Raw genomic sequence first — 26,191 nt, forward strand, 5'->3', positions numbered from 1 at the left:
GGCCATGCCTCTTTCCACAGCATGCCTCCAGAAGCAGCTTCCATCCTCCTCCTCCGCCTCCCACGCCCCCACCCCCAGAGGGGTCTCCCCAGCACAGGAGGAACACTCTAGGCCTGTGCTTCTCCCTTGCCATGTAGTTGACTGTGACTCAAGGTATAGTAAGTACTTAACATGTTCTGCTACTAACCAAACGTTCAAGTCCACCTGGGGGTGCCTCGGAAGAAAGGCCTGGCAGTCTACATCCTCCCAAACAATAACCATTGACAACGCTCCCAAAACGGCCATCCATCTTTCTCCCACGGAGCAGCTGTGGTTAGCAGCCAGTGTACATTCACTACACCACCAGGCTCCTCACTGGAAACGCAGGAAGCTCTGTTCTCTGACCACGTGGGTTTGCCACGAGTTGGACCTGAGGCCCGTCAGTGGGCGCCTCTGAAATGGGGTCATGGCAGGGCCGGCCTTACCAGGAGGTTGCCAGGTTCAGCTGGAGCAGGCAGGGGAGAAACAAGCCCCGAAAGAGACAGGGTGGCAGCGTGGAGGTCACCCCGCTGGCGTGTAAGGGAACGCCGAAAGGGAAGACGCAAAGGTGGGCTCAACTTCCTGTCCCCTCATGGCCCCACAGCCCTGCTTCCTCCTTCCCGATTAAACTTTATTGTGGATGAGGTGAAGCTTTGCAGAGCGCATCCCAGTGAGACGTTCAACCGCATCACAATCTGATTCAGTTCAAGCCTTCCCTGGGCTGCCCCCTGTGCTTCCTGTTTCTGTTGCTCCTTTCTTTATGCGCTCAACTTGGTTCTTGGGCAAATGCTGCCCTTTGACCTTAAGGGTAAAGGCCATAATTTTTTTTCGGGGGGGGGTCCCACTAGTAACTATCTGACTAGCAATCCAACTTTCATTTATGATGGTGAGTTCTGTACCCCATTTTACTCCCGCTCTATCTTGGACCTACTCATGTGACCCTACCCAGAGCAGGTCATAGAGGTAGCTGGGCACCATCTAGGGCCTCTGGTCTCTGGTGGTAGAGACTGATGCTGCCATGGTCTGTTAGTCTGTCCCACTACGTGTTTAAGCTTTCAAGACGCCGTTCGCTCCTCACCGAAGTAGGTTGTAGAATGCTGTCTTTGTGAACTAGGTTATCCCGATTGGCTGTGGTGCTCCCCGAGACTACGGTCCTGCTCCCCAACCGTGGGGATCTTAAGACATATGGGTTCACCTTCTGGTTCCTCATCTACAAAAGGGGTGCTGTTGGGAGTGGTAGGTGCCCCGCAGTCAGGTAGCCTCAGAATGGCCCGTGTGCAGTGGAAGGAGACACTGCTCTTCCCTGCCTTGTCCTCACGTGGGGGCTGTGTTTGAGCCCACCGTGGGGGCCACTGCGCCCATCCATCTCGTGGAAGAAGTCTTCCCCTTTCTCCCAGATCTGCTTTCCTTCAAATAACGTCCCTGCCGAAAGGCTGGTTTCTCCTGAAACCAGCTGAAGGCTGTAGGCTTTGATCTGCATGAGTAAGCGCTTCGTGCCCTCCATGCTTGCAGTTCACACGGCCCTGTCATCTGCACATCCAGAAGGTAATTTCCAGAACAGACAAACTGAGAGATGCCACCTCTTCCTTCCCCCGCCCCCCTCGGGCCACTCTTGTCCTCCTGCCTGCTTGCTTTTGGGGGGTGGGGGTGGGTGGGGCTCGAGCAGGTCCCAACCGTTCACAGTCTTCTGGCCTTTGCAGATAGCGGCCCAGGAGCTGTCAGACAACCGGGTCATCACACTGAGCCTGGCCGGCAGGAAGCTGGATAAGAAGGTGGGGCCTGCGGCAGGGAAGAGCCTTCTCCCTCAGTGGGCAGTACCCTGCCTCACCCCCACCCCAGGGTGGTGTGGCCTAGCCCTCAGGCCTCTAGCCTCCACCATCATGGACCCTCCCAGGGACAGGCCCTCATCTCTAGGGCCCATCTAGTCACCTCAAACAAGGACCCCCTCCCCAATGAGGGTGTGAGCTTCCCACTACTTAGAGCAGCGGTTCTCAACCTGTGGGTCAAGACCATTGGGTGTGTGTGTGTGTGTTGTGTCGCACAATCCTTTTACAGGGGTTGCCCGATTCATAACAGTAGCAAAATGACAGTGATGAAGTAGCAACAGAAATAATTGTATGGGTTGGGGGGGGGGGTTCACCACCACATGAGGAACTGTATTCAAGGGCCGCGGCATTAGGAAGGTTGAGAACCAGTGACTTAGAGGAACTCAAATCAGATGGGAAAGCACTCCTGTCTCCTCTCGCTGAGAGGAGGTGCCAGGATGCCTGCAGAGTCCTCCTGATGTGCCCCCTGCATCTGCCCCCCTCACTCTGTTAACTGAATCCGCCTTCCGATTGTCCCTGCAGCACATCAGGCACCCTCCTGTCCCAGGACCTGTCCCCTTGCCTGGGACTCTTCCCCAGAATACCCCAGGGAGGCCCTGGACATCGCCAGCAGCCTTTGCGTGGTCACCACCTCAGCCGGGCCTTTCCCGGAGTGGCAGTGGTGCCGGCTGCCCCGCCCACTCTCCCTTGGTTCTCTTCTCCAGCACGGTGCCGGTGCCATTGCCGGCGTCTTGGCTTTTCTGTCTCTGCCACCTGACTGTGAGCTCCTCTGGAACGTGCTGGCCGGAGCTCCGGCTTGCCAGATGCCCACTCAGAAATGACAGTCCTGTCCTGCAGGGGCCTCACCTGCCCAGAGAACGAGCCCCCCTCTGGAAGATCTGCCCCACCTGAGGGCCTGGGTTCTGCCTCCTACAGGGCCGGCAGCAACCCCCACCCCACCCCCTGGTTTCTGAGCACCCTCAGGAGAGGGGGGTCCTCTTGGCCCCAGGGGGCCACAGCTACCCTATACCTCATGCTGAGCCCTGGGGAGGCTGAGGGGCAGGGGCGGCTGCTCTGAGAGGCTGTGGGCTGCTCTGTCCACAGCGCCCACTCACCCACCTGCATCACCCACCCCCTTGTTCCCCCAGGACCTCTTTGGGAAGTCAGACCCATTTCTCGAGTTTTATAAGCCGGGAGACGATGGCAAGTGGATGCTGGTCCACAGGACAGAGGTGGGTCTTGGGGCCCAGAGGTCTCTGAGGCAGAGGGTCTGCATTTCCCCTCACCCCCCAACTCCGGTGGCTGAGGGCAGGGCCTTTAGCTCCAGCCTTGCAGCCTGCAGGAAGCCTCCTGACCCACGGAAAGGACTTGTTTCCTCCCCACCAGGAGACTCACTTGCTTTCCCAGAAGCCTAGCAGGGGTCTCTCCCTCTTGTTACCCCTCACCACCACCGACTCTGTCAGGAGGGTGTCCTGGTGGCAGAATGAGTGCCATGCTGGACTGCTAACCTCAAGGTCGGTGGTTCAAACCTACCAACCACTCCGCGGAGAAAGAGGAGACTTCCTGGGCCTGTAAAGATGTACCTCTTTGGAAACCCACAGGGGCAGCTCCACTCTGCCCTCTGGAGTCTCTCTGAGTCAAAATCAACCTGATGGCAGCGGGGTGGGGGGGTCCCTATGACCCAGCGCATGGCACTCCCTGGGCCCAGCCCACCTCTGCCCTCATCGGCCCGCAGGTGATCAAGTACACGCTGGACCCTGTGTGGAAACCTTTCACTGTGCCTCTGGTGTCCCTGTGTGATGGGGACATGGAGAAGCCCATCCAGGTGAGGGGACTCCCCGCCCTGCCCCTGCCAGCCTCCAGTCCACTGCAGGTTTCCTGGGGGAGAGGGCATTGTCAATACTATTGGTCAGGAAGGTTCAGGGTGACATGAACAGAGAGCCCACTGTCTCCCCAGAGGCCCTAGGTCTGCCTGGCCCTCTGAATGGCAGGATGGCTGCCCGGCCCCTCCCAGGGGCTCTGTGTGATGCAGGCTGGAGTGGGCTGGAGTCATGAGCTCAGCTCGGCCCGTGTTGGAAAGGAGCCTGATGTGCTCGCTGTGAGAGGGACATAGGGACTGGGTGACGGGGTGCAGCGGGGCAGGGAGGCAGCTGGGTCAGAGCTGGCATCCCCAGGCAGGGCACGGGCGTCTAGTGGAGCGGGCACGGTATGGTCACCTCCCTCCCGGCATGCTGTGGCAGTTGTCTCCGAAGAAAAACAAGACAGGCAGCAGTATGGAGACCCCAGGGGGTCTTGGGTCTCGTAACCTGAGACCTGAGGGCCAGGGTGAGCGGTGAGGTGCCCTTCCTGGGGCGAACAACTGGCTCTTCCGGAGGTCACAGATCACTTCCCGCAGGAGGTGGTCAGGTGCTGTGGGAAGAGGGAGGATCCTCCCTCCCCCCAAAAAAGATGTAGGGGCTGGGAAGCATCTGTTTGCGGAGCAACCCTGGGGCGACCTCTCTGGCCCTGCCCCAGGTCATGTGCTACGACTATGACAACGACGGGGGCCATGACTTCATCGGCGAGTTCCAGACCTCCGTGTCACAGATGTGTGCGGCTCGTGACGGCGTCCCGGTGAGATGGGCGGGTGGCCCATGACCCCGTCACCCCAGCCAGGGCTGGGACAGGGAGCCGGGTCCCCGTCGGGCAGACTGAGACACCACGTCTGGGAGCCTCCGTTTCCACATCTGTCCAGTGGGTGGGGATGGAAGAAGCAAGGGGAGGGCCCAGCAGATAGCAAGCCCTCGAAGTGGGACCCTGGCAGGGGAGTGTTGTCTTCAGAGACAGGGGCAGCTTTTGGTGGAAGCCTGAGACCTCTGGAACAGTTTCTGGGTGTGGGATCCAGGAGGGCTTCCTAGAGGAGGCATGCTGCCCCCACGTCCAACCAAGGGGCGGGGGACAGACGCTGGGACTCAGAGGCTCTGCGCTGGTCCAAGCGGAGCTGGTCTTTCTCGTCCCACATTGTCCAGCTCGAGTTTGAGTGCATTAACCCCAAGAAGCAGAGGAAGAAGAAGAACTATAAAAACTCGGGTATCATCATCCTGCGTTCCTGCAAGGTGGGTGTGCTGGGCACAGAGGGGGCGGCTCAGGCTTGGGGTCCCTCAGGGAGGCACCCTGGACAGTGGGTAGAGGAGCCCAGGGTGCAGAGCCCTGCCCCACTGGTCCTGGCTCTGCGGCCTCTCTGGATCTCAGCAGGAGCCCCTTCTGTAGAATGTGGGGTGAACCAGGCAAAGCGTGAGCAGGTCTCGTCTCCCATGACACCCCGCGTGGTTGAGGAAGGGCTGACCGTCCAGGACCTCTCCCTGTAGGAGAGACCCCGTTTCCCATGAGCACCACCACCAAGGGGCTCAGGGGACTCCCCTCCAGGGCACAGCCTGGGCCACCGAAACCCAGAGAGCCATGGGGCTCACACTCGCAGCTCCGCAGGCCGGGGCTGAGTGTGTCTGCTGTGACACTGAGGGGCAGTCTGGGCCAGGGCGACTGAGCCCTGGCCTTGGGTGGGGAGGGTGGGAGGGTCCCGGCCCCCAGGCCCAGGCTTCCATTTCCTCAGCCAGCATCTCCAGGACTCAGTGAGGCCACAGCCCCAAAGGGCCCCCCGAGAGATGGTGTCATCAGCTCACAGCATCCTGATGTAAGGGCCCTTGGTGTTTCAAGGGGCCCTGGGGACGTCGTGTTGGGCTGCCAACCACAGGATCAGCAGTTCAGATCCACCTGTCACTCCTTAGGAGAAAGATGAGACTTTCTGGTCATCTTGTCAAAGAGAGCATCAGAACAGAGAGTGCTGTAGCCATTTTATTAATAATAATGCTTATTAATTAACTTACATTCTTTTCTGTTTTCTCTGTGAAGATGAGAGCTTAGTAAGACCTAGAGAGGTGATACGGACACAGTGGCCACAGACAGCCTTTCTCTATCCTAACATCTGTGGATATACTTGGGTAGTGTGGTGGTTACATGGTCAAGGTCAGCGGTTTGAACCCAGAGCCACTGTGAGGGAGAAAGTGTGGCCATTTGCTTCCACAGAGGGTGACCACCTGAGAAACCAAATGGGTCACTGTGAGTTGGAATTCAACGCAATGGCAATGGGTGTGCTTTGGAGTTTTGGGTCATTGTCAGTGGGTCCTGGGTTCCCACTTGGAGTGTGTGTGTGTGTGTGTGTGTGTGTGTCCCTCTCCTGTGTATACTGCCCGTTAGGGGTCTCTGCCCTGAGGACTTTGCTATCAAGAGGTTTGGTGGTGGTGTAATTGGTAGGAGCCCTGCTGGTGCAGTGGTTACCCATTGGGCTGCTAAGTGCAAGGTCAGAAGTTCAAAACCACCAGACACTCCGCAGGGAGAAGATGAGGCTTCCTGCTCCCGTAAAGAGTTTCAGTCTCAGAAACCCACAAAGGCAGTTCCACCCTGTCCTGCCGGGTCCCTGCGAGTCGGGATTGACTCAAGGGGCAGTGGATTCTTTGAGTTTTAAAATTAAGCAGGGTTTTTTTGGTTTCATTTTGCCTCCTTGGCCCCCCAACGGAAGGTCACAAAGCAGCAACTTCCTTCAGATCATGTATAGAGGGGGCAAGAGCCAGACACAGGCTGGGAGAATAGATAGGAATGTCAGTTAATTAATAATCATTATCATTACTAAAGACCCCCTGTCTCCCTTGATTTCTTCCAGATAAATCGGGACTACTCCTTCCTGGACTACATCCTGGGAGGCTGCCAACTCATGTTCACTGTAAGGTTTTCTCCTCACTCCCCAACTCCTACCCCAGCCTGCATCTTCCCTGGGGGAGGTGACCACAACTGCACTACAGCAGGAAGGACCTGGGATAGACAACAGGAAGGACTTCCTCCGGGGCAAGGGAGAAGGCAGAGGTGTTTGCTTCTGCAGGACAGGCCTGAGTCAGGGCTCAGCTGCCCAGCCCCAGAGGATCAGATGACTGCATTCCTTCAGTGTGAAAGGCACCAAATTCCCTTGTAGCCCCCCACCTCCCCCCACCCTGTGTTCAGTCCCTTGCCTGCCACATTTGCTGTCCCCCTGCTCACTCATCTCCCAGTGACATGGACGGCCTTGCTCCACCCCAGACACATCTGGCTCGGCTCCACCTTATGGCTCCGTGGCATTTGCTGCTCCGGGAATGCTCTTCCTAGAACTGCCTCCTCCCCATCCTTCTAGGCCTTGCTACAGATGTCACCTCCTCAGGGAGCCTTCCATGATGCACCCCGCCCCTAGTCCACTCCTCTTTGCCACACCTCCCTAGTTTAATAGCCTCGTGGCACTTGCCACTCTGAGACGATCTTAGGTAGTTTTTGGCCTGTCCCACCACTAGCCTGTGAATGCATAAATAAAGGCAGGGGCTTGGCCTTCTGTTCCTGCTTAACCTCAGCCTGCTGCCCAGCGCCTGGCCCACAACCAGTGCCCGGTAACACATGCTGAAAAGAGCATGTAGTGACGCTGGCTGAAGTGTACGCCTCACAGTCCTCCTCCCTGCACCTCTGTTTGCTTCCTTGTGCCAAGGGGCACCGCAGGCCCCTCTGCAGGTGGCAGGGAGCCTGTTGGTACAGTGGTGGAGTACTGAGCTGCCAGCCAAAGGTCAGCGGTTCAAACCCATCAGCTGCTCCCTGGGGAGAAGAGGAGGCCGTGCGCATCTGTGGAAGCTCCCTCCTTGGGCCCCACTGGGATGGTCTGTTCTGGCTGGTGGGTGACAACAGCTGTATTCTCCCTTCCCAGGTGGGGATCGACTTCACAGCCTCCAACGGGAACCCCCTGGACCCTTCCTCCTTGCACTACATCAACCCCATGGGCACCAATGAGTACCTGTCAGCCATCTGGGCCGTCGGCCAGATTATTCAGGACTACGACAGGTGCGACTTCAGAGGGGCTGCGGGGGCTCCACTCCCCCCCATAGAGATGGAGTCAGAGATCACCCAATCCAGGCCTGCTCCCCAGGAGCAGTTCGAAACCAACAGCAGCTCCTCTGGAGAAGGACTGGGCCTTCCACTCCCGTCCACAGTTAGGGTCGCTACGAGTTAGGGTGGAGTGAGAGGGTTTGAGTGCCTCGGCAGACATTGCTAATCGATTGCTGTGCTCTTCGCCACCGAATCGGCAGGAGTCTTTCCGCACACAATAGCCACTGAGCAATGGGGCAGGATGGCGGAGGAAACCTATTTGCCAGGACTGTCCCCATTCACCCCCTTTTAAAAAGAGCTGGGAGGATGGAGGGCTGGGTTGAAGGTGGGGAGTTTATCCAAAGTCACACAGGTCAGGGGAATGGGAACCTGACCCCGTGATTTCTGGACCCCGAACTAAGTGGCCAAACAGTCTCATGCCTTTGCAGAGGGTCTGTGTGAGCCCTGGGTGTTGTTGGTGGGGTGGTGCTGTGGACAGCCGGCAAAGGGAAGCCGTGAGGACAGCAGGTGTGACCACCACCAGGAGGGCAAGGCAAAGTTCAGGAGGGCCTTGGGGGAAGGAGGGCTGCAGCCTCACGGTCACAGATGTCCCTGTGCTGGAGGCTCCAGATCACTGGGCACCAGGACACCAGCACACTGGGAAGAAGGAGCGGGTGGATACAGGGTCTTGGCAGGGATAAGGGCGGGCTCAGGGAGCACTGGGCATGGCTGGTCTCTCACTCCCACTCGGGCCTTAAGGGTTGATCGTGAATCCAGGTCACATCAAGAGAGATATGGTGTTCACAGCGAGGGAGGTGGAAGTCTCTCTCCCCTCTGGGGTGGTCTGATTGAAGAGCCTGATTTTGTTGATTCCAACTCCCCACTCAAGTCTTGCAGTGAGCTCTTTGATGGACACACACACACACACACACACACACACACTTAGCAAGCCACAGAGGACTGTGGACACCCCAAATCCAGTCCTGCTCCTCTCTGTCATCTCAAAGAGGGCTTCCCAGTCACCCCAAACCACTTCATTCATTCCCTCCTATCCCACATCCTCTGTCCTAACGCCCTTGCAAAAGATCCTTGAATTCCACCTCTTCTCCCGCCCTGACTGCTAGCACCCTGGGATGAGCCGCCATCACAACTATCCAGGTGATTCCAGGAGCCCCCTCCCAGATGCCCCCTCAGCTTGTGCTTCATGGACACCCCGTGGGTGAACCCTCCATACAGATATGCTGGGTGAATGACCAGCTGCGACGTGGCCTCTGCTCTCAGGAAGGTCCCCCTTGAGTGGGAAGACTGTTATGGTTGGATACCATCGAGTGTCTTCCGACCTATCACAGCCCGTGCACGCAGAACAAAACACGACCTGGCACTGCGCCAGCCCCCCATTGTTCCTATGCCTGAGCCCATTGTTGCAGCCTCTGTCTCCACCCATCTCCTCGAGAGCCGTCCTCCTTTTCGCTGGCCCTCCACTTTACCAAGCGCGATGGCCTGCGGATGCCCTTCTTCAGGGCCTGATCTCTCCTGCCAAGTTCACACTACATAAGACGAAGTCCTACCATCCTTGCCTCGGGAGCACTCGGCCGTACTTCTCCCAAGACAGATCAGTGTCTCCTTGTGGCGGTCCAGGTACTTTCCAGCGTCGGCTCCGGCACCGCCCTCCAAGCACATCCGTTCTTCTTCAGTCTTCCGTGTTCGGTGTCCAGCCTTCACAGATGCACACGAGACCACTGGAAAGACTGTGGCCTGGGCCAGGTGTGCCTTAGTTCTCAGAGTGACCTCCCTACTTTCAACACGCGACAGAGTTCTGGTTCAGTAGATTGGCCCAGTTCAACACATCGGGTGATCTCCTGACGGATGCTTCGTGAGCCTGGATGGTGGATCCCAGCCAGACAAACTACTTGACAGCTTGTCTCTTCTCCACTGATTGTGGTGTTACCTGTGGGTCCAGTTGTCATAGGGGAGAAATGCCTGGAATTTTGTGACCAGTTTACATGTGCTGAGGCAGGAGCCATGGGAGCATGTAAGCAGGCCTTCTGGGTTCCCATGAAAAGAGAAGCTACACCCAGGCCCGTTAGATAGACGTGCTGCGGTGAATTAGCAGTGCCTGGTGCTGTGGTTGATTAACAGTGTCTGCTGTGAATGTAGTTAAATATTCAGAGATGGGTTGGGGCTCAAGAGATCATTGTCAAGGAGCTTCTCCCAGAAGTGATGCGTTCTCTGCCTTTGAAATATACAAGGTCCAGCCCGTACCCCCTCCTGACTAGGCAGTTGGGGGAGATCAGGGTGGGCAGGTGGAGGCTCTGGTGCATTGTCTGATGGTGTTTTGTTCTCTTCTGATTAGTGATAAGATGTTTCCCGCGCTGGGGTTTGGAGCCCAGCTACCCCCAGACTGGAAGGTAAGTGAGGTGGACTCGCTTTCTCTTGCTTTAGAGGGTAGGGGTTGAGTGGGGCCTCTCTGAGACCCGCTTCCCAAAGACCCCAGGCTGGAGGCCCCTGCACACTGCCTTCTCTTCTTCACCGCCAAACCATGCTCCTCGCCCTGAACCTCATGCCGGCGTTGGCCTGTAGCAGCAAGAGCTGGAGGGCTGGTGGCCTCTGCTCCCCGGGAGCCGTGTCCGGTGGGGGAAGACAGGTAGGGCTGCCAGATTTATCAGCAAATAAAATACCAAAGCCCAAACGCAGCACCGAGTCGGTGCTGACTCATCGCAACCCTATAAGACAGGGTGGAGCTGCCCCTGTAGAAAACCCGGTCTTTCTCCTGCAATTAAGATACAGGAAACCCAAATTCCAAATTTGACTTTTAGAGAAATAATGAATTGGGGTTGTTGTTTTTTTTCAGCATAAGTATGTACCAAATACTGTGCGGGACATAACTTACTTTAAAAACAAAACCGTATCCGCTGTTTATCTGAACTTCAAAACTAATGGGACACCCTGTATTCTCTCTGGAAACCCTAAAACCAGGCAGTGTCCTCTGGGCTGAGAAGGGTAAAGGTGGACTTTGCAGAGGGACCAGGGGAGAGGGGAGGGTGCCGAGAGAAGGGATGCAGGGCGAGTTGGAGACACTGAAGGCAGGAGGCTTGACAGGCTCTGGGTGGAAGGATGAAGAGAGAGGTAGCCAGAGAAGCGTGAGGGATCTCAGAAGCACCTGGGGAGCCACTGCTGGGGGTACGACCATTGTCAAAGTCCAATCAGCCTTTTGCAAAAAGCTCTTCATTGGGAATTGGGTGAGGGCTTACAGGGCAAATCCATTTTCTGTCCAACAATTTGCACACATTTTGTTTCATGTCCTTGACTGCAGCCCCCACAATGTCACGTCCCTGACCCCACTGCCTCCTGTTTTCCTTTTCTTGTTGAACCTTTCTGAACTTCTAATCTCACGCGGTTGGTTATTCTAAGGCAATGGTTCTCAACCTTCCTCATGCCGTGACCCTTTCAGACAGATCCTCATGTTGTGGGGACCCCCAACCATAACATTATTTTCGTTGCTACTTCATAAGTGTAATTTTGCTACTGTTATGAATTGGGTTGCCCCTGTCAAAGGGTCGTGCGACCCCAAAGGGGTCACGACCCGCAGGTTGAGAACCGCTGTTCAAAAGTGTGTGTACCTCCCTGGTGTTATTGTAGGATTCTCGAGCAGGTCGTATCTCAGTTCTTGGCTTCTCATGGAGAAAGAATTCATCTGAAGCCTGGTTTTGACCCAAGTGAGTTTTTATGAAGGATGGGATGTTTCAGGTTGTACAGTCTCAAGAGGACACGCTATTTCAGGGAAGTGTGCCGAGCTGCACCGATACCGAGCTGGGGCTCACAACTGAACACGGGTAACCTTGTGGGACTGTGTGCCCACACGTGAGGAACTGAGGCCAGAGAGGGCACGGCACGGCACGAGTGGGTGCGGGAGCAGAGTAAGAGAGAAGAGAGAATCCTCTCTGACCTGCCACTGACTGGGAGTGGGTGTGTGGGTGTGTGGTATATGGGGTAGGGGATGCTGGTAAAAGAGACGGTGCCAGAGTATTTCAAACCTCCGGCCAGGGAGGCGTGGTTAAAGGTCTTGGTTGACCCCATTGGCTGAATTAAGTCCACCTGGGTCTAGTTTGGGCCAACCAGGTGTACCGCCCACGTGGCTCTGGAGCCTGAATTGGAGCATGCCCAGTTCGGGGTCTTCATGGGCGCGTATTGCTCTCCCAAACCCTTCCCAATCCCCCTTATGGGGGCCTTCGCAGGCATGGGAGGGACAACCCCCTACCCCATCCTGGCTCCCTGACATTATCATTGCTTTGTAGACTGGAAATCAAACCCACAGCGGTAAGTGACTTGGGAGCTCCACCTATCTATCGAGTCGATAAGCCTCGTCCTTTTAATGCTCTTGAATTCTTCCCACCTTTATCTACTACTCTCTGTCGGGCTTTCTAAGGGAGGCCTTTCAGAGGTGGTGGTCATGGTCGCTGGGCACCCTGTCGTTCTTCTGGTCTCAGGGTGGCGGACACTGTGGTTCACATGGCCCATTAGCCTTTGGGCGCATTGCCTCCACGTAGCTGCCATTTTCTCCATATTCTCCTTTGCTGAGCTGGGGAGAGCCCTTGGGTGGCTGCTCACTAGGCTGGGATCTTTGAAGATCCAGTCTGGCTTCAGAGCAGGGACTGCCCAGGATGGGGAATGGGCAGGACAGAGCCCACTTTGGTTGTCCCAGGCTTTAGGTGAGAGCTACTGTAGCCCAGTGGGAAATGGGGGGAGCAGAGGGCGGCGACAGGAAGGCTTGGGCAGGAGGCAGGACTGGCTAGATGACCAAGTGGATGTGGGCCAAGCAGACATCCAGACTTCCGGTGGGCTACTGAAATGCAGGGTAGCGTTTTGCACTGAGATGAGGAACCAGGTGCGAGTTGGCTGGGCAGGGGAGATGATGAGAGGGGGGAGAGGGGTGCAGACCCAGCCTCCTGGGCCTTGGCCAGGGCCTGGAGTGCAGACACTCTGGGCGGCATGAGAAACAGGCGTAGGTAAGAGCTGGGCAGCAGATGGAGACTGAGCCCAAGGGAGCCCAGGAACACAACGAATGTACTGGCTCCTTTAGGAGATTCTGGACGCAGCTGCCTCTGCTTTCCCAGCTTGACTGGATTCTCACCAGGTGTTACTTGTGAGGGGTCATTGTGGTGAGGTGTGGTTACCAGGTCCCAGCTGCCTGCAGGCTGGCGAGGTGAGGCCTGAGAGTCATCCTGGCAAGAGGTGACCGGGTGGGAGACTCCCAGGGGGGAGTGTCAGGGTGTGGGGAACAGGAGGAAGCAGGTCTAGCAGGCCAAAGGATGCTGGGAAGGGGCCAGGCGAGGAAGCTCCAGGTGAGGAGAGGGGCGGGTAGGGAGGCTGGGGAGCCCAGTTGGGGTAAATATTTGGGGAGGCAGAGATGTTGGAGCAGGGGCGCTGGGGCAGGGGTGGGAGGAGGCAGTGAGACCCTGCAGCTGAGCGGGAAGGCATCTGTCCACGGTGACAGGTGAAAGTTCGGGCTGGGAGCTGGGCAGAGACTTGCACGTGCTCCGGCTATGAGGGAGCCTGGCTTCCAGCCCTGGCAAGCAGGTGGACTCCAAGTTTCTTCTCAGGGTCTCGGCCTCCCTAGGAACAGCCTGCGGGGTGCAGACACAGGCGCCCCCGGCAGCCTCATGGCGGGCGCCTTCTCTCCTGCCCTCTCTGGAGAGGGTGGGCTTCTTGGGGAGCTCCAGGAGCAGCTCTGGGGCCAGGCTGGGAGAGGCGTGTCCCAGCAGTCCAGTCCCCGGGCTGGGGCTCTGGGCAGACAGGAAGATGCCAGGTGGGGGCGGGGCAGGCTGATGAGCCAGGCCCAGCATGAGCCTGTTGCTAGGACACCAGCCAGCTTTCAAAGAACTGAAAGAGATGTTTTCTTGTGCAGAAGCCTCCTTGGAAATGTCACCAGACAACTCTAGGGAGGCCAGCCCTGGCTGGACAGGCGGAGTGCTGGGCACTGCCTGGGGGGATGCTGAGGCCCCCACCCCCTCTGCCCCATAGCCTACCCTGCTCCTGCTCGGCCCCTCAGCCCCCTTCTCCGCCTGTGCCCCACTCCCCAGCCCTGCCTTGGCCTCTGCTACCTGTTACACCCGTCCTGCCCCTGCCTTTCTTGCTCAGCTTCTAGCGCCTCAGTGGAGAGCTCCCCACTCGGGGGGGGGGGGGGGGACTTCTCGGCACCCCTTACCTGCACTTTCCTCTCCGAGCTTAGGGTTCAGTTACTGTCATATGGGCCGGTGGGGGTGGGGTTGAATCCAGGCCATCTCTATCAGAAGCCCAAGGCTGTCAGATAGCCTTCACTACCCGTTCTGACAGGGGCGTCCAGGGCGTGCAACCTCTCATGGGGAACTCAGGCTCAGGAAGTAACAAGTTACAAGCCAGGTTCAGGAAGGATCAGAATACAGTTCTGCAGGCAGGACAGCGTTTTCACAGGCAGGCCTCTCTGGCCCTTGGCTCCAGCTCAGGCAAGTGCTCTAAGGTTCTTCAGCTCGGCACACCATTGTCTGGCAGCACCACCCTCCACCTGTAAACCTCACCCTACTATGCAGACCAGAAAGCCCACTCTTCACCTCCTGCTTGGCTCCTGGTTCTCCTGTCAGGCCCCGCCACTGCTTCTCATCATCTTGTGCTGTCTCCCGGGTCCGAGAGGTTCTCAGCACAAGAACCCTGGGTCCAAAGGGCCCTCTCCTCACCTGGCTGTTGTTGGAGGTAGCGAGGTTACCCTCTTTCCACCTCTGGGATGACTTCTTTTAAGTCTAGCAGGATGACAAAGTTGACTGATCCCCTTACTGAAATGCAATAGGCCTTCTCTGCATGGTCTCATCCCCACAAAGGGGTTCCTTGAACCGTATTTGCATTCTGAGCGGGCAATCCAGTCCTTCCTGTGGACCACAAACCCCTTATTTACATGGTTGCCAGACAAAGGCGAGGAAAAAACCCATAAAGGTGGCTCATCACACCACCCCCTGCACCTCCTTTACCTGTTGGTCCACCACTGCCACCTCCCTCCTGGGCATCCTGATGTCCGCCCATGTCCAGGAGGTGGACAGAACGTGCTTGCGAGCTGGCTCAGCCTCCTGAGCAGACTGGGTGTGGCTAGTCTGAGGGTGCAGAACGGGAAGGGGCCTGGCCCTCCTGATGGCTGGGACCTAGGAGGGTTTTCTCGGGGGGCGTGGGGGGGGGCGTGGGGGAGGGTGGGGCTGAGAGTTCATCAGGTGAAGGGGTAATCCAGGCAGAAGCAACAGATGGGCAAGGGGTCGGGGTGGGAAGAACTTAGCTTGTGACTGTCCCCACTCTATAGATGGGGAAACTGAGATTCTTGTGGCTCCCACATCCTCCCTCCCCTACCCCACCCCAGCCAGTGGCCCTGGGAGCCAAGTGACTCACCGCAGGACTGGGGGGCCCAGCCAGGTAGGGTCACCTTGGACACCGATGGTCAGAGGACAAGGAGTGGTGGCCAGCGGGTCCCCAGGGAACCCTAATCAGCTTGGTGTGGCTGCCGGGAGGCTGGCTGGTGTTTCGCTGGCATGCCAGGGCAGATGCCGGGTGGTGGCCAGGCAGCATGGGCAACCTGCCCTCCAGGGTCTGTTCAGGCTCGGCAGTGGCTCACGCGTGGTCCAGGCACTCCCAGGCCCCCTTTGAGCCTCAGTCTTTCCACCTGTGAGATGGAGCTGCCAAAGGAAGCCACGCTCAGGCCCCACCCTCCTGAGCCCGGGGGCCAGACTCTCTCCCAAAGAGGGGTGGGGGGGGTGGGGGAAGGCCCAATGAAGATGATGGTGGATGGGAAGACAGAATTTTAATCCATGTGTATTAGGAGAGGGCTCCCCACCCCATCCCTAAACTCTAAAATCTGATTTGGGGGAAGTCATTGGCCTAAGGGAGCCTGTTTCCCTGGCAACCATTTTCTCTCAGCCCCTCCATACAAGCCTCCCCCCCCCCCAATCTCTATAGAGGCTCATCAAGTTTCCATGGCAATGATGACCTCAGGCCCCCACACCTGGGGCCCAGTCTGGGGGACAGGGTGGAGAGTCCCCTGGAAAGGGACAGGTCCCAAGAGAACATCCTGGTCCGGCTCCATGCCAGGAAAAGAGCCCAAAACCCATTCCTCCACCCCTCCCCCGCCAAGGCAAGTGGGGCCAGGGCAGGGAGGGGTGGTCTCCTTGCCCAGGCCCCCAGGCTACCAGGCCCAGGGCAGTATGGGGACCACCTGGGGCTGAGTCTTGTCCCTGGGAGGCTCAGGAAGGCCAGTGTCCAGCTCCTGGTGAGGTTGGGGCTTGGCTAGGGGACTCTGGCACGTGGCTTCTCCTGGGGGGGGCGGGCGGGGGGAGGGGCTGGGTTTGTTCTTCCTCACCATAGAGGCCTGGACTCATGGGGCCTTCCAGCACCCCCACTGCGGCAGCTCAGAGCTAATGGGTCTGTCTCCCCCAGTGCACAGACCAACAGCCCTGCCCCCTGGTCGCCCTTGGAACCTTTCCTTTAAGACCTAGGGGCCAGGAACCCCTTCTGCAGTTGGTGGGTCACCTCTGTCGCAGCGAGGTCCTGGGAAAACTCCGGTCCACCTCCAGCCTCAGTTTCCTTAGCTGTGAATGTGTCCCACAGGGCAGAAGGAGTGTGGACTTGACCGTGGAGCTCCGAGCCTGGGTGTGGGACATGCAGCAAGAGGGTTCTGGGTGGGAGTTTAGAAGGTATGGGGGGGTGCTCTGTCTGAGCCCCCTCTTAGAGCTCTTTGACTGTCCTAAGGCCCTGAGTCCTATAGCCTCCAAAGTCCTGCCACAGCCCAGAACAGGTTCAGTCACCGGTCCTGCCCCTGGGTTCTGGGCCCGGTGAACCTCACCACCTGGCAGCCACTGGCCCAGCCCACCCAGAGTGTGAGCTGAGACCAATCTGGGACACGTGCTGGAGTGGGGAGCTGGAGGCAGAGAGGCAGCGTCATCGTCCCCTGGGAGGGCCGTTATGGCCCTGGTCCCACTGACACCCTGTCTCCCCGCCCCACTTGGGGCAAGTTGTCACTGGCCCAGTGTGGCCTGTCATCCTTCAGGCCCAGAGCAGGGGCCCTCTGACAGGGGCACCCTGCACCGTGACATCAGGGCCACTCGGGGGCTCCACGTGGAGGCTTCTCTGAACTGGGAGGGGATGTTTAGGGCTGCCTGTGTGTCTGACCCTCAGGAGGTCAACAAAGCAGATGTTGAAGCGGCCTGACGTGTGGGGAGCGCCAGGCACCCTCAGGAGACCTTCCGGTTGGGTGAGAAGCTGGGTCCAGGTGTGGTGGGTAGGAGGCAGCCCGCCCAGCATTTTCTCTGCATTTCAGGTCTCGCATGAGTTTGCCATCAACTTCAACCCCACCAACCCCTTCTGCTCAGGTGAGTGCCAAGAGCACCTGCCCTGGGCTCACACCACTTGGGCCCTCACTGGAGTGAGAGGATGGGGGCGGGGGTGCGTACAGGTTCCTGTCCCTTCCCCCTCACACTCTCTCAGCACGCCTGGCACCACCAGACAGCCCTGGGCTCCCAGCCCTCTCAGGGTTGTGGGACCTTGGCACGGTCACTGCTCCTCTGGAGGCCTTGGCTGCTGCACCTCCAGGGAGGCATGACACCTGCCCAGCTTACCTGCAGGGGTGTCGGGATGGGAAGGACAGGGAGCCCCGTGGGGGTGTGGAAGTGGTGGGGCCGTCCTTCCCCTTATGTGACTCCCCTTGCAGTCTGCCTCTCCTCTTCTCCCTCCGTACCCTACTCGTTCCCCTCCTTCCACAAAGAGCCTTCCTGCCCCTGGCTCATCAGGAAGAAGTGAAGGAAGCCTGGGGCGGGGCGGGGGTGGGTGGGTGGTGACTAGGAAGTAGGCATGGAATCTGTGCCCTTCCAGCCCCGAACCCAAGGATTTCTGAGCCTTCTAGAAACAATTCAGAAGTGATTGGAGGAAGGGGAGGGGACCCAGGGCAGGTGTGGACAAGGGCACCCATCACAAGACCGTGGACAGGCCCCCGCCCCGCTCTGGGCCATGCTTTTGCCTCTTTGGGATTGTTGATGATTTGGAGAGGGGTAGGGTGGTGTGTGTGTGTGTCTGTCTGTCTGTCTACTTCCCTAGGATCCCCAAAGCTGAGCCAGCTTTGTGCTCAGAAGGGAAATTTAGCTAATCCCAAGCTCAGGGGCGATGCTTTGACACGGAGACCTGGGTCTGGGTTGACTGGAGGTGTGGTCCTGTGCTCCCACCGGGTGGGGCTGTCTGTTTTGGGTCAGGGGTCCAGAGATGTTTCGTCCAAGTTCAGGGGGGTATTTGTAGCCTCATAACAGCCACAGTGTCCAGAGACTGCGTGTAGGGTCTGTGCTAGTGTCTCATTGGACCCCCCAATCACTCAGACAGGAAGGGTCCAGCGGGAACTCCCAGGGTCTCCTTTTGTTCCTAAGCAGCTGGATGGGCTCTGCTTAGCCCCCTCTCTGAGAGGAGGTGGGGTACCTGGGTCTCCCTCCTACCAGTTGCCCAAGAGCAGCTATTATTGGCCCCATCGATGGAGGAATTCAGGTTGAGAGAGAGTGAACCACATGCTAAAAGGTGGCAGAGGCAGGATTTGAACTCAGGTCTGGGTGGCTGGGAAGCTGTTTGCTTCATCCTCCTCTGACCCTGCCCACTGGGCGCTTCTGCTCTCCTGGGCCCCAGGCTGGCCAGGGCAGGGGCTTCTGGCCTGAGCAGGAAATAGACGCTGTGTCAGCAGTTGGAATGGGAGGGCATGCGGGGCTGGTATGGCCTCTTTGGGGTCAGGGGCCACTGGGCTGACCCCGACTCTTCTCCTTGAGACAGGTGTGGACGGCATCGCCCAGGCATACTCGGCTTGCCTGCCCCACATCCGCTTCTACGGTCCCACCAACTTCTCCCCGATCGTCAACCACGTGGCCCGGTTTGCAGCCCAGGCCACCCAGCAACAGACGGCCACGGTAAGCAGGGGACCAGGCCAGGCCTAGGGTTATGGGTCTCTTCTTTCTGGTCACCTCCTGCCGCCCAGGGCAGGGTTCTCTGCTTCTCCTTTGAGAGTCTCTGGTCCTTTGCTGACCTGCAAGAATCCTAAGGGGGCTGGAGCAGTTCACCAGGACAGGGGACTATGGTGATGGGGGATGTTCCCTCAGGGTCAAGAGTATTTGTAACTGCCCATGACAGATGGGCCAGAAGTGACTCCTGCAGCCCTGAAGCTGACACACACACACACACACACACACACACCGACGTCACTCAGAGCTGCCCCCCACCCCTCATGCTGCCCTGCAGAACGAGCTGGCCCTGGCCCTGCCTGCTGCCACTCAGTCAGGCCAGCAAGGCTGGGATGGTGGGCCAGCTGCCTGGGACTGCCTGGGCATCTGGAACGTGGGTCTGCACCCCTGGGTCCTTACCCCATCAGCTCCAGGCTGAATCCGCAGGTGGGTCTTGCAGGCAGGGCCTACACCCAGTGTCAGGGTCACCAAAGGCCACCTTGCCCACTTCATCCACCATGCCCCCCCTGACTTCACTCTGCAAAGTGGGCTGAAGGGTCTTTTCCCCCTGCCCTAGGGTGGTGACCTTGTTTCTGTGAAGCCTCTGGCCATCCCCCCTGCCCTCTCCTGACCCTAAACACCAGACAGCACTCAATGACCAAACCACTCAGGAGACACTTGGCAGAAGTCTTGGGGGGCGGGGTGGGGTAAGGGGTGGGGACTCAGGAGCCAGAGCATCTGCTAAAGGGGGCACTTCTGGCCCTTTTCCCACTTCACTGCATTGCCGTCGGTTTGGCTGGGAAGCGGGAGCCCTGCTGGGCTGGGACCCCTGCCCACCTTGGCCGCTTGCACCTGGGAGCAGGCCCTGCCTCTGCTCGAAGGTGAGGGCTGCAGTGAGATTGGAACCCTTCCAGACTGCCCTGCCCCCGTCTCCAGGGTCCAACTCTGCCCACTCCTCCCATCACAGCCCCCACAATGCTCCCTACAGCCACGCTCGCCCATTCCCTGCTGGGAGAGCCCCTGTACCAGCCAGTATCAGCTCCACGCCCAGACTGAGCCCTCCAAAGCCCCTCCACCCCTGTACTTGGGACAGCGGTTTTCAACCTATGGGTTGAGACCCCTTTGGGGTTGAGTGACCCTTTCACAAGGGTTACCCGATTCCTAACAGTAGCCAAATTACAGTGATGAAGTAGCAATGAAAATAATTTTATATTTGGGGGGGGTCACGACCACATGAGGAACTGTATGTAAGGGTCACGGTATTAGGGAGGCTGAGAACCACTGACTTAGGACAATCCCCTTCCACCACCACCCCACCCCCACTGCTTCCTGTCCCTCAAATGCCCCAGCTGCCCAGTTTTTGTTTGCCTTGCTGTCCCCCCTGCCCGGCATCCCCCAACTCTCCATGTGCCCGGGGCCTTTCCACCCCAGTGCCTGCCTCAAATGCTGCCTCCCTTGACCACCTATCTGGCTACCCCTGCTTGGTCGTGACTCTGGTGGTGGCCGGAACGCCTTGTGCATGTGTCTCTGTTTGTTGCACCCACCACCCCAGCTTCAGCCCCGCCGCCCACCTGGGGCCAGCATTGGATCCAAGTGTCTACGTCACACTGCCCGCAAAGTGCCAACCACCTGGCACGGGCTCGGGGAATGGGTGGATTCAAGGTGGCTGTGCTCTGGCTCAGTCAGGAGGGAAGGCTCAGTCACGAGGGCCTGAAGGTAAAGCAAGGGAACTGAGGAGCCAGGGCTTCTAGGGAGGTGTGTGTGGGGGGGGAGGATTGGGGACTGGTGGGGGCGGGAGAGAGAAAAGTCCTGGGACCATCAAGGAAGAGCCGCCAGCAGAGCCTGCCCTTGTTGCCCCTCCCTCATGGCAAGACTTGAGCTGTCACAGAGCCTCCGTTTCCCCATCAGCACAGTGGGAGCACTCACTCACTGGCCCTCCGTGGGGAAGTGGTATGAAGATGAAATGAGAGCAGCCCTGGTGGTGTAGTGGCTATGTGTCAGGCACTTAACTGCAAGGGCAGCAGTTTGAAACCACCCGCTGCTCCACAGGAGAAAGAGGCTCTCTACTCCCATGAAGAGTGACAGTCTTGGAAGCCCACAGAGGCAGTTCTACCCTGTCCTATAGGGTCACTGTGAGTCAGCACCCACTCAGTGGCAGGGACTTTGGCACCCAGAGACCTGCCGGGTGAGACCGCAGAGTTTAGGCCTCTCACCCAGGCAGCAGAATGGAACACGCGGGGCTGAGGTGGGGTCAGCAGGCAGGCAGTGTGGGGTGGTGGTGTCAGTGGGGAAGGCGAAGATGGGCTGGGTTACCCAGATTGGACATGGGTGTTGGTGGGGACAGATTGTTAATTTGGGGAGGGGTTGTGGAGGGGCCACTCTACACTGGAGCCCCACCCCCAGCCTTCCCATCCCCCACTCTCCACTGAGCTGGGAAAAGCCTGCATCTTTGGCTGGGGGGGATGAGGACGGTTGGGGTGGGTGGAAGCCCAGGAGCCGGAAGGTAACTGGGTGCTGCAGGTGCAGGCACAGGTGGGTGCACGGACCTGGGCAGAAGATGGGGGCCGTGGGCCCTGGGCAGACCAGGAGGGTGTCTGGAAGTCCCTGCCCTTTCCCGACATTCTGTGCCACGATCCGATCTGGGGGCAAGGCCTAGGGGTCTGTTCTTGGGCAGGGAACCGCTAGAAACCCTCAGGGCAGCCGCGCTCTGTCCTGAGACTCATTCCACCCACCCAGCTCCCTGCTGGTCAGTCAGGGCCGGCTTGGTCCCTGCAGGACACAGAACTGCCCGAGGGTTCCTGAGACCGCAGCTCTTTACAGGAGTAGGAAGCCGTGTGTGTTAGTCCGGTTGACTAGAGAAACAAATTCATAGACGCTCATATGTGCCTAGGAGAGTTTTATGTCAAAGAGCAATTGTACATTAAGAAAACATCCCAGGCCAAGTCCATAAATCCAATTAGTCCATCTGTCCGATAGCTGTCTATAAATTCTTCTGACTCACGCAGCACACGCAATGAAGCTGAATGTAGGAAGAAAGATCACAGGCCAGTGGGTGGAAGCATTTCAGCACGGACGGAGGCCTCCACGTGGCTCTAGCATAGCTCCTTGTGTCTTGTCTCCCAAGGAGTGAACATGTGTCCCTCCTCCTGCAAGCTATTTATCTCCTTAGCGCCTCCAAATGAGGTCATCAAACTCCGACCTGATTCACAGGCTAATCTCCATGCCTCCCAATGAGGTCAATAGTCTCAAATGGACGGCAGATGATGTAACTACCACACCCTTGTCCTTCTCCTGAGGAGCAGCTGGTGGTGGCAAATTGTTGGCCTTGTGGTGTAACCACTGTGCACTACACTAGGAGTCAGCAGGTGACTTGCTGGCCAGGGAGAGGTTCATAGGAAAGCACCATCCAAGTGGAGATGTGCTGGAGGCTCAGAGGGAGCCTGGCAAATGACCAGCACAGGCCTCTCACACAGGCCTGGGGCCAGCCAGTTCATTCTGACACAGTGCATAGAGTGTAGAGCGGCATTGCCCTCTGGGCCTTCCACACTGGGAGGCACTTCTCTCTCCTGGTGCCAAGCTGGGCAACAGTTCCGACAGTGGACTTCTGGTTCCGCATCTGAGTGCTTCAGCACTACACCCCCTGGGCTCCTTCGAGTGGGGGTGGGCGAGGTTGAAAAAGTTGACGGAGACTCATGGACCCTGGGAGGAGTCTGTTTTCCCGGGGGCAGGGGGAAGCCACCCAGGGGCAATGCCAGCACACATCCTGTTTGGGGCCTCCATCCTCTGACTCCTTTGTGCCGAGTTGCCTGGGAGGCTGGTCTCCCAATGGAAGGGTGCTGGGGAAGCAGCCGAGACCCTGGGACAGCCCATGCCCCCTTCTCCAGGGCCCTGGGCCACCAGCTCCTCAGAAACCAGTGGGGGGTAGGGCACTGTCACTGACCTGACTCTGCCTGGAACTGTTGGTGCAAAGTCAACTCCTTATCAATCGAATCACAGGAGAGGTATTAGGGGACATGGCTACAGTGCTAGACCCTAAGATGCCCTGGGCGAGGGCAAGAGCCGCTTCATCTTAGAAGGCTGTTGGGTACCAGCTTTGTACACTAAGGGAGTGGCCTGGGAAGGGAAGCGGAGCTGGTGGCTGGGAGAGGATGGATGGAGCCCTAAGGTGGATCTTGGAGTTGTGGCTGGGAAGGGCTAGCAGGAGGAAGGGAGCAGGAGGGCTTGGGGATGGGAAAGCCTGGGACTGAGCAGTTTGGAGCAGCTGCCCACCCGGCCTGCAGCCTCCCTCAGACCTGTCTTGGATGCAAGGGGCGGGGGGCTCCCACACACGTGGGCAGAGGTGCTCTGGGGTAGTAACAGGCGGTCAAAGCTCCTGGATAGCCCCCCAGCTCTGCCAGTCTGGGTGAGAAGCCCAGGGCAGGTCGGCTGCAATGGTGGCCCTCAGGCCCCACGAGGCAGTGGCTCTGGGGCCATTGCTGCGGGGAAGGACTGGTGTGGAGACAGCTCCAATTCTGTCTGCCAGCCAGCCTGGTTGCTGGGCCTGGGTGGGACAGTGTCTGCATGGACACTTGCTGTATGTGCCTCGTTTTGGGACCTGAGGTCCTGCAGGAACCCAGCCTCCCAGAAGTCTCATCTTGATGGGAGCTGAGGAGCCACAGGCCCTGTGGGGTAGATAGGTGGGAGCTCAGGTCTGGGTCAAGCTCCACCACTGCGAGGGGCAGGGTGGAGGAGATCCAGGCCAAACATCCCTTCCTTCCTCATTGCCAGTCCCCTAAGGGCCTCCTGCCCACCAGTCCAGTGGCCCAGAAGTGCTGCCCTGAAAGGTTTCTGGTGGGGTCGGGTGGGCTAAAGGGTCACTTAACGGAAAGGATGCTGGAAAGATTGGACAGTGGGGGTGGATTGGCTTGTGAGGCTTCCCTAGCTCAGGGATGGGGGGCTGGCAGTAGCAGCCCTCCACTGTGGGGATTCAGGCTGCCATCACCATGGCAACAGGTATCCCAGCCAAGACTGGCCTCTTAAAGGCACAGAGCAGGGCTGGACTCAGGGGACAGGCTAGGGAGGAAGGCACCCTGGAGCCCAGCCTTCAGGGAACAAATAGTTTTGCTGAGGGAAGAGGGGGCTTGTCTGGGTCCCAGTTTTCTCTTCTGAGAAGCAGGAAAGTTGGAGTGAAAATCCAAAGCCCCCCCACCCCCACCCCGAAGCTTGACCACAAACACCCCCATCCAGTTACCTGACGCTGGGTCTCTGCTTCTTAGAACCGAAAGAACTTTGTAGCCCAGCCCACACTGCCTCCACCATGGCTCCTTGGTGTTTGGGGCTGTGGGGTACATGACCTGCCATTCTGGTCTAGAGGGCCTGCTCTTTAGCCTCAGCGGGATGTGCCGGGTCTCGCTGGGTAGGGAGTGGACAGGGTCCCCGGCATTTGTGCCCAGGTAGCTGGCAGCCACTGCACCAGCCAGGGCCTGGAGGTCAGGGCTGAGTGGGCTGCTGTCACATGCCAGGCATGCTGCCTTCGCTGCAGCTCTCACCCTGCAGATGAAGAAACTGAGGCCCAGCAAGCCAAGTCTGCTGTGCAGAGTCCAGAGCAGCAGGGGCGGTCAAAGGTGACACCTGGGAAGGAGGAAGAGGCAGTGTGTGCCCCCCAGGCTGTGACCAGAGTGTTGAGACAGATGCCAGGCCTGCAGGGACATAGGACCCTGGCTGCCAGGGAAGGGGCTGGGGCAGACGGGTCTCCTGCTGAGTGCCCGCCATGCCCTCCCACGCAGCAGTACTTCATCCTCCTCCTCATCACCGACGGCGTCATCAGTGACATGGAGGAGACGCGGCACGCCGTGGTGCAGGCATCCAAGCTGCCCATGTCCATCATCATCGTGGGCGTGGGCAACGCTGACTTCGCGGCCATGGAATTCCTGGACGGGGACAGCCGCCGGCTGCGCTCCCACACGGGGGAGGAGGCTGCCCGCGACATCGTGCAGTTCGTGCCCTTCCGGGAGTTCCGCAATGTGAGTGTGGGCCCGGGTGGGTGGTTCGGAACACAGGCTGGGCCCCAAAGCATTAACGGGGGCGCACATTCTAGACAGGAGGGGCAAGGGGCTTTCCTGGGGCTGCACCACCTCCATAGAGGGCAACAAGGCCCCCTTTAGGGTGCTCCTCTTTCCCATCAGGTCCATTGGTGGCCTCTCAGGACACAGTTCTGGTCTTTAGTTGACTCAGGTCTGCCCACCAGCAGGCCGCGCAGGGAGCAGCCACAGATGCCCCTGTGCTGCCTCAGCTGGCGGCAGGCTTCGGGGGTGAGGAGTGTCCCTTGCGGCTCGGGTTCTGGGAGCGAACCCCAGTGAGAAGTGAGTTGATCCAGTCCTCTAGAGCAGTAGCTCCCTCATGACCAAAGTTGGGTGTTGGTCTCCACCCCCCACTCTTGGGGGACAGCTCTGGCAGCACAGCTGGCACAGGTAAGCAGCAGCTTTGTAAACCCTGTGGCTTGCAGCCCACAGGCCAGCCCCTCCTCCAGGGCTCTGGCTCCAGGCACACCCAGCGCGTGGAGGGCACCCTGTGGGGGTTGCTGGTGTGTGGTTGCCTGGCCCTCAGCCCCTTTTCACAAGTGCACCCCAATCCCACCCCCATGAACCTTGATTCTCTCCCCTTGCCCCCCACAGGCGGCAAAAGAGACCTTGGCCAAAGCCGTGCTGGCAGAGCTGCCCCAGCAAGTTGTTCAGTATTTCAAGCATCAGAACCTGGCCCCCACCCGCTCAGAGCTCGCCTGAGCACCAGCCCACCCGCAGCAGCATGCCAGCCGAGCCGCCCGCCCCTGGACCGTGCACGTTCACCCTGCTCCCTCGTGGGTGGCCTTTTTAAACAGTTTTCCTTTTTTACAACTGGACCTCTGTCCTGACTCCCCCAGCCCAGCTGGGCTTCCTTCCCAGCCAGATTGCTCCCCTCGCCTCCTGGCCCCGCCCCCCCTTAAGTATTGAATGTACTTTGTATAATTCTAGTGGAGTTATATTACTGTTACTAAAGAGAATAAAGTTTTTACACTCTATCGCGCCTGGCTTTTCCAGTCACTAAGCAGCAGCTCTTCAATCCTGCTCCAGTTTCTCCTTGCACCTCTCAGGGTACTACGGTCCCTGGAAGACTGGTCCCTTCCTCAGCAGGACCCAGTGGAGCTCAATGATCTGGGGGTGAGGTGGGGGGGGCGGGGCTAAGAAAAGGACACGTGAAAACCCTTCCCCAGCCAGCCAGCCTGGGTTCCTTCCATGGTCATTAAGGGAACCTGCCTGGAACCCAGCACAGTGCACATGCCCCGTTGAAACACAGTGGCCCCCAACAGCGTTTACAGCATTGGGAGCCCTGGTGGAGTAGGAGGTTACTTGGGCTAACCCCAGGGTTGGTGGTTCAAACCTACCAACCACTCCTCAGGAGACACGAGGCTGTCTGCTCCATAAAGATTTTTAACAGCAGTTCTACCCTGTCCTGTAGGATCAGAGTCAG

The 26,191-nt window shown here is 58.5% G+C and overlaps 1 protein-coding gene across 1 annotated transcript in view; it reads left to right on the top strand.

Moving 5' to 3' along the window:
• The window catches only part of CPNE2 (copine 2), a 54,049-nt gene extending 28,307 nt beyond the window's left edge, over positions 1 to 25,742 (top strand). The window contains exons 5-16 of the mRNA XM_004704651.2: positions 1,719 to 1,790; positions 2,972 to 3,055; positions 3,559 to 3,648; positions 4,338 to 4,436; positions 4,832 to 4,918; positions 6,520 to 6,579; positions 7,576 to 7,709; positions 10,087 to 10,141; positions 17,059 to 17,110; positions 18,543 to 18,676; positions 24,472 to 24,708; positions 25,360 to 25,742. Coding sequence (XP_004704708.1) covers positions 1,719 to 1,790; positions 2,972 to 3,055; positions 3,559 to 3,648; positions 4,338 to 4,436; positions 4,832 to 4,918; positions 6,520 to 6,579; positions 7,576 to 7,709; positions 10,087 to 10,141; positions 17,059 to 17,110; positions 18,543 to 18,676; positions 24,472 to 24,708; positions 25,360 to 25,467 — 1,212 coding nt within the window. The 3' untranslated portion in view covers positions 25,468 to 25,742. The remainder of the gene's footprint in view (positions 1 to 1,718; positions 1,791 to 2,971; positions 3,056 to 3,558; positions 3,649 to 4,337; positions 4,437 to 4,831; positions 4,919 to 6,519; positions 6,580 to 7,575; positions 7,710 to 10,086; positions 10,142 to 17,058; positions 17,111 to 18,542; positions 18,677 to 24,471; positions 24,709 to 25,359) is intronic.
• Positions 25,743 to 26,191: the final 449 nt, after the last annotated feature.

Source organism: Echinops telfairi, unplaced genomic scaffold (genome assembly GCF_000313985.2).
Source record: "Echinops telfairi isolate 266 unplaced genomic scaffold, ASM31398v2 ScPeMD7_2291;HRSCAF=2852, whole genome shotgun sequence".
Taxonomy (NCBI): Eukaryota; Metazoa; Chordata; class Mammalia; order Afrosoricida; family Tenrecidae; genus Echinops; species Echinops telfairi.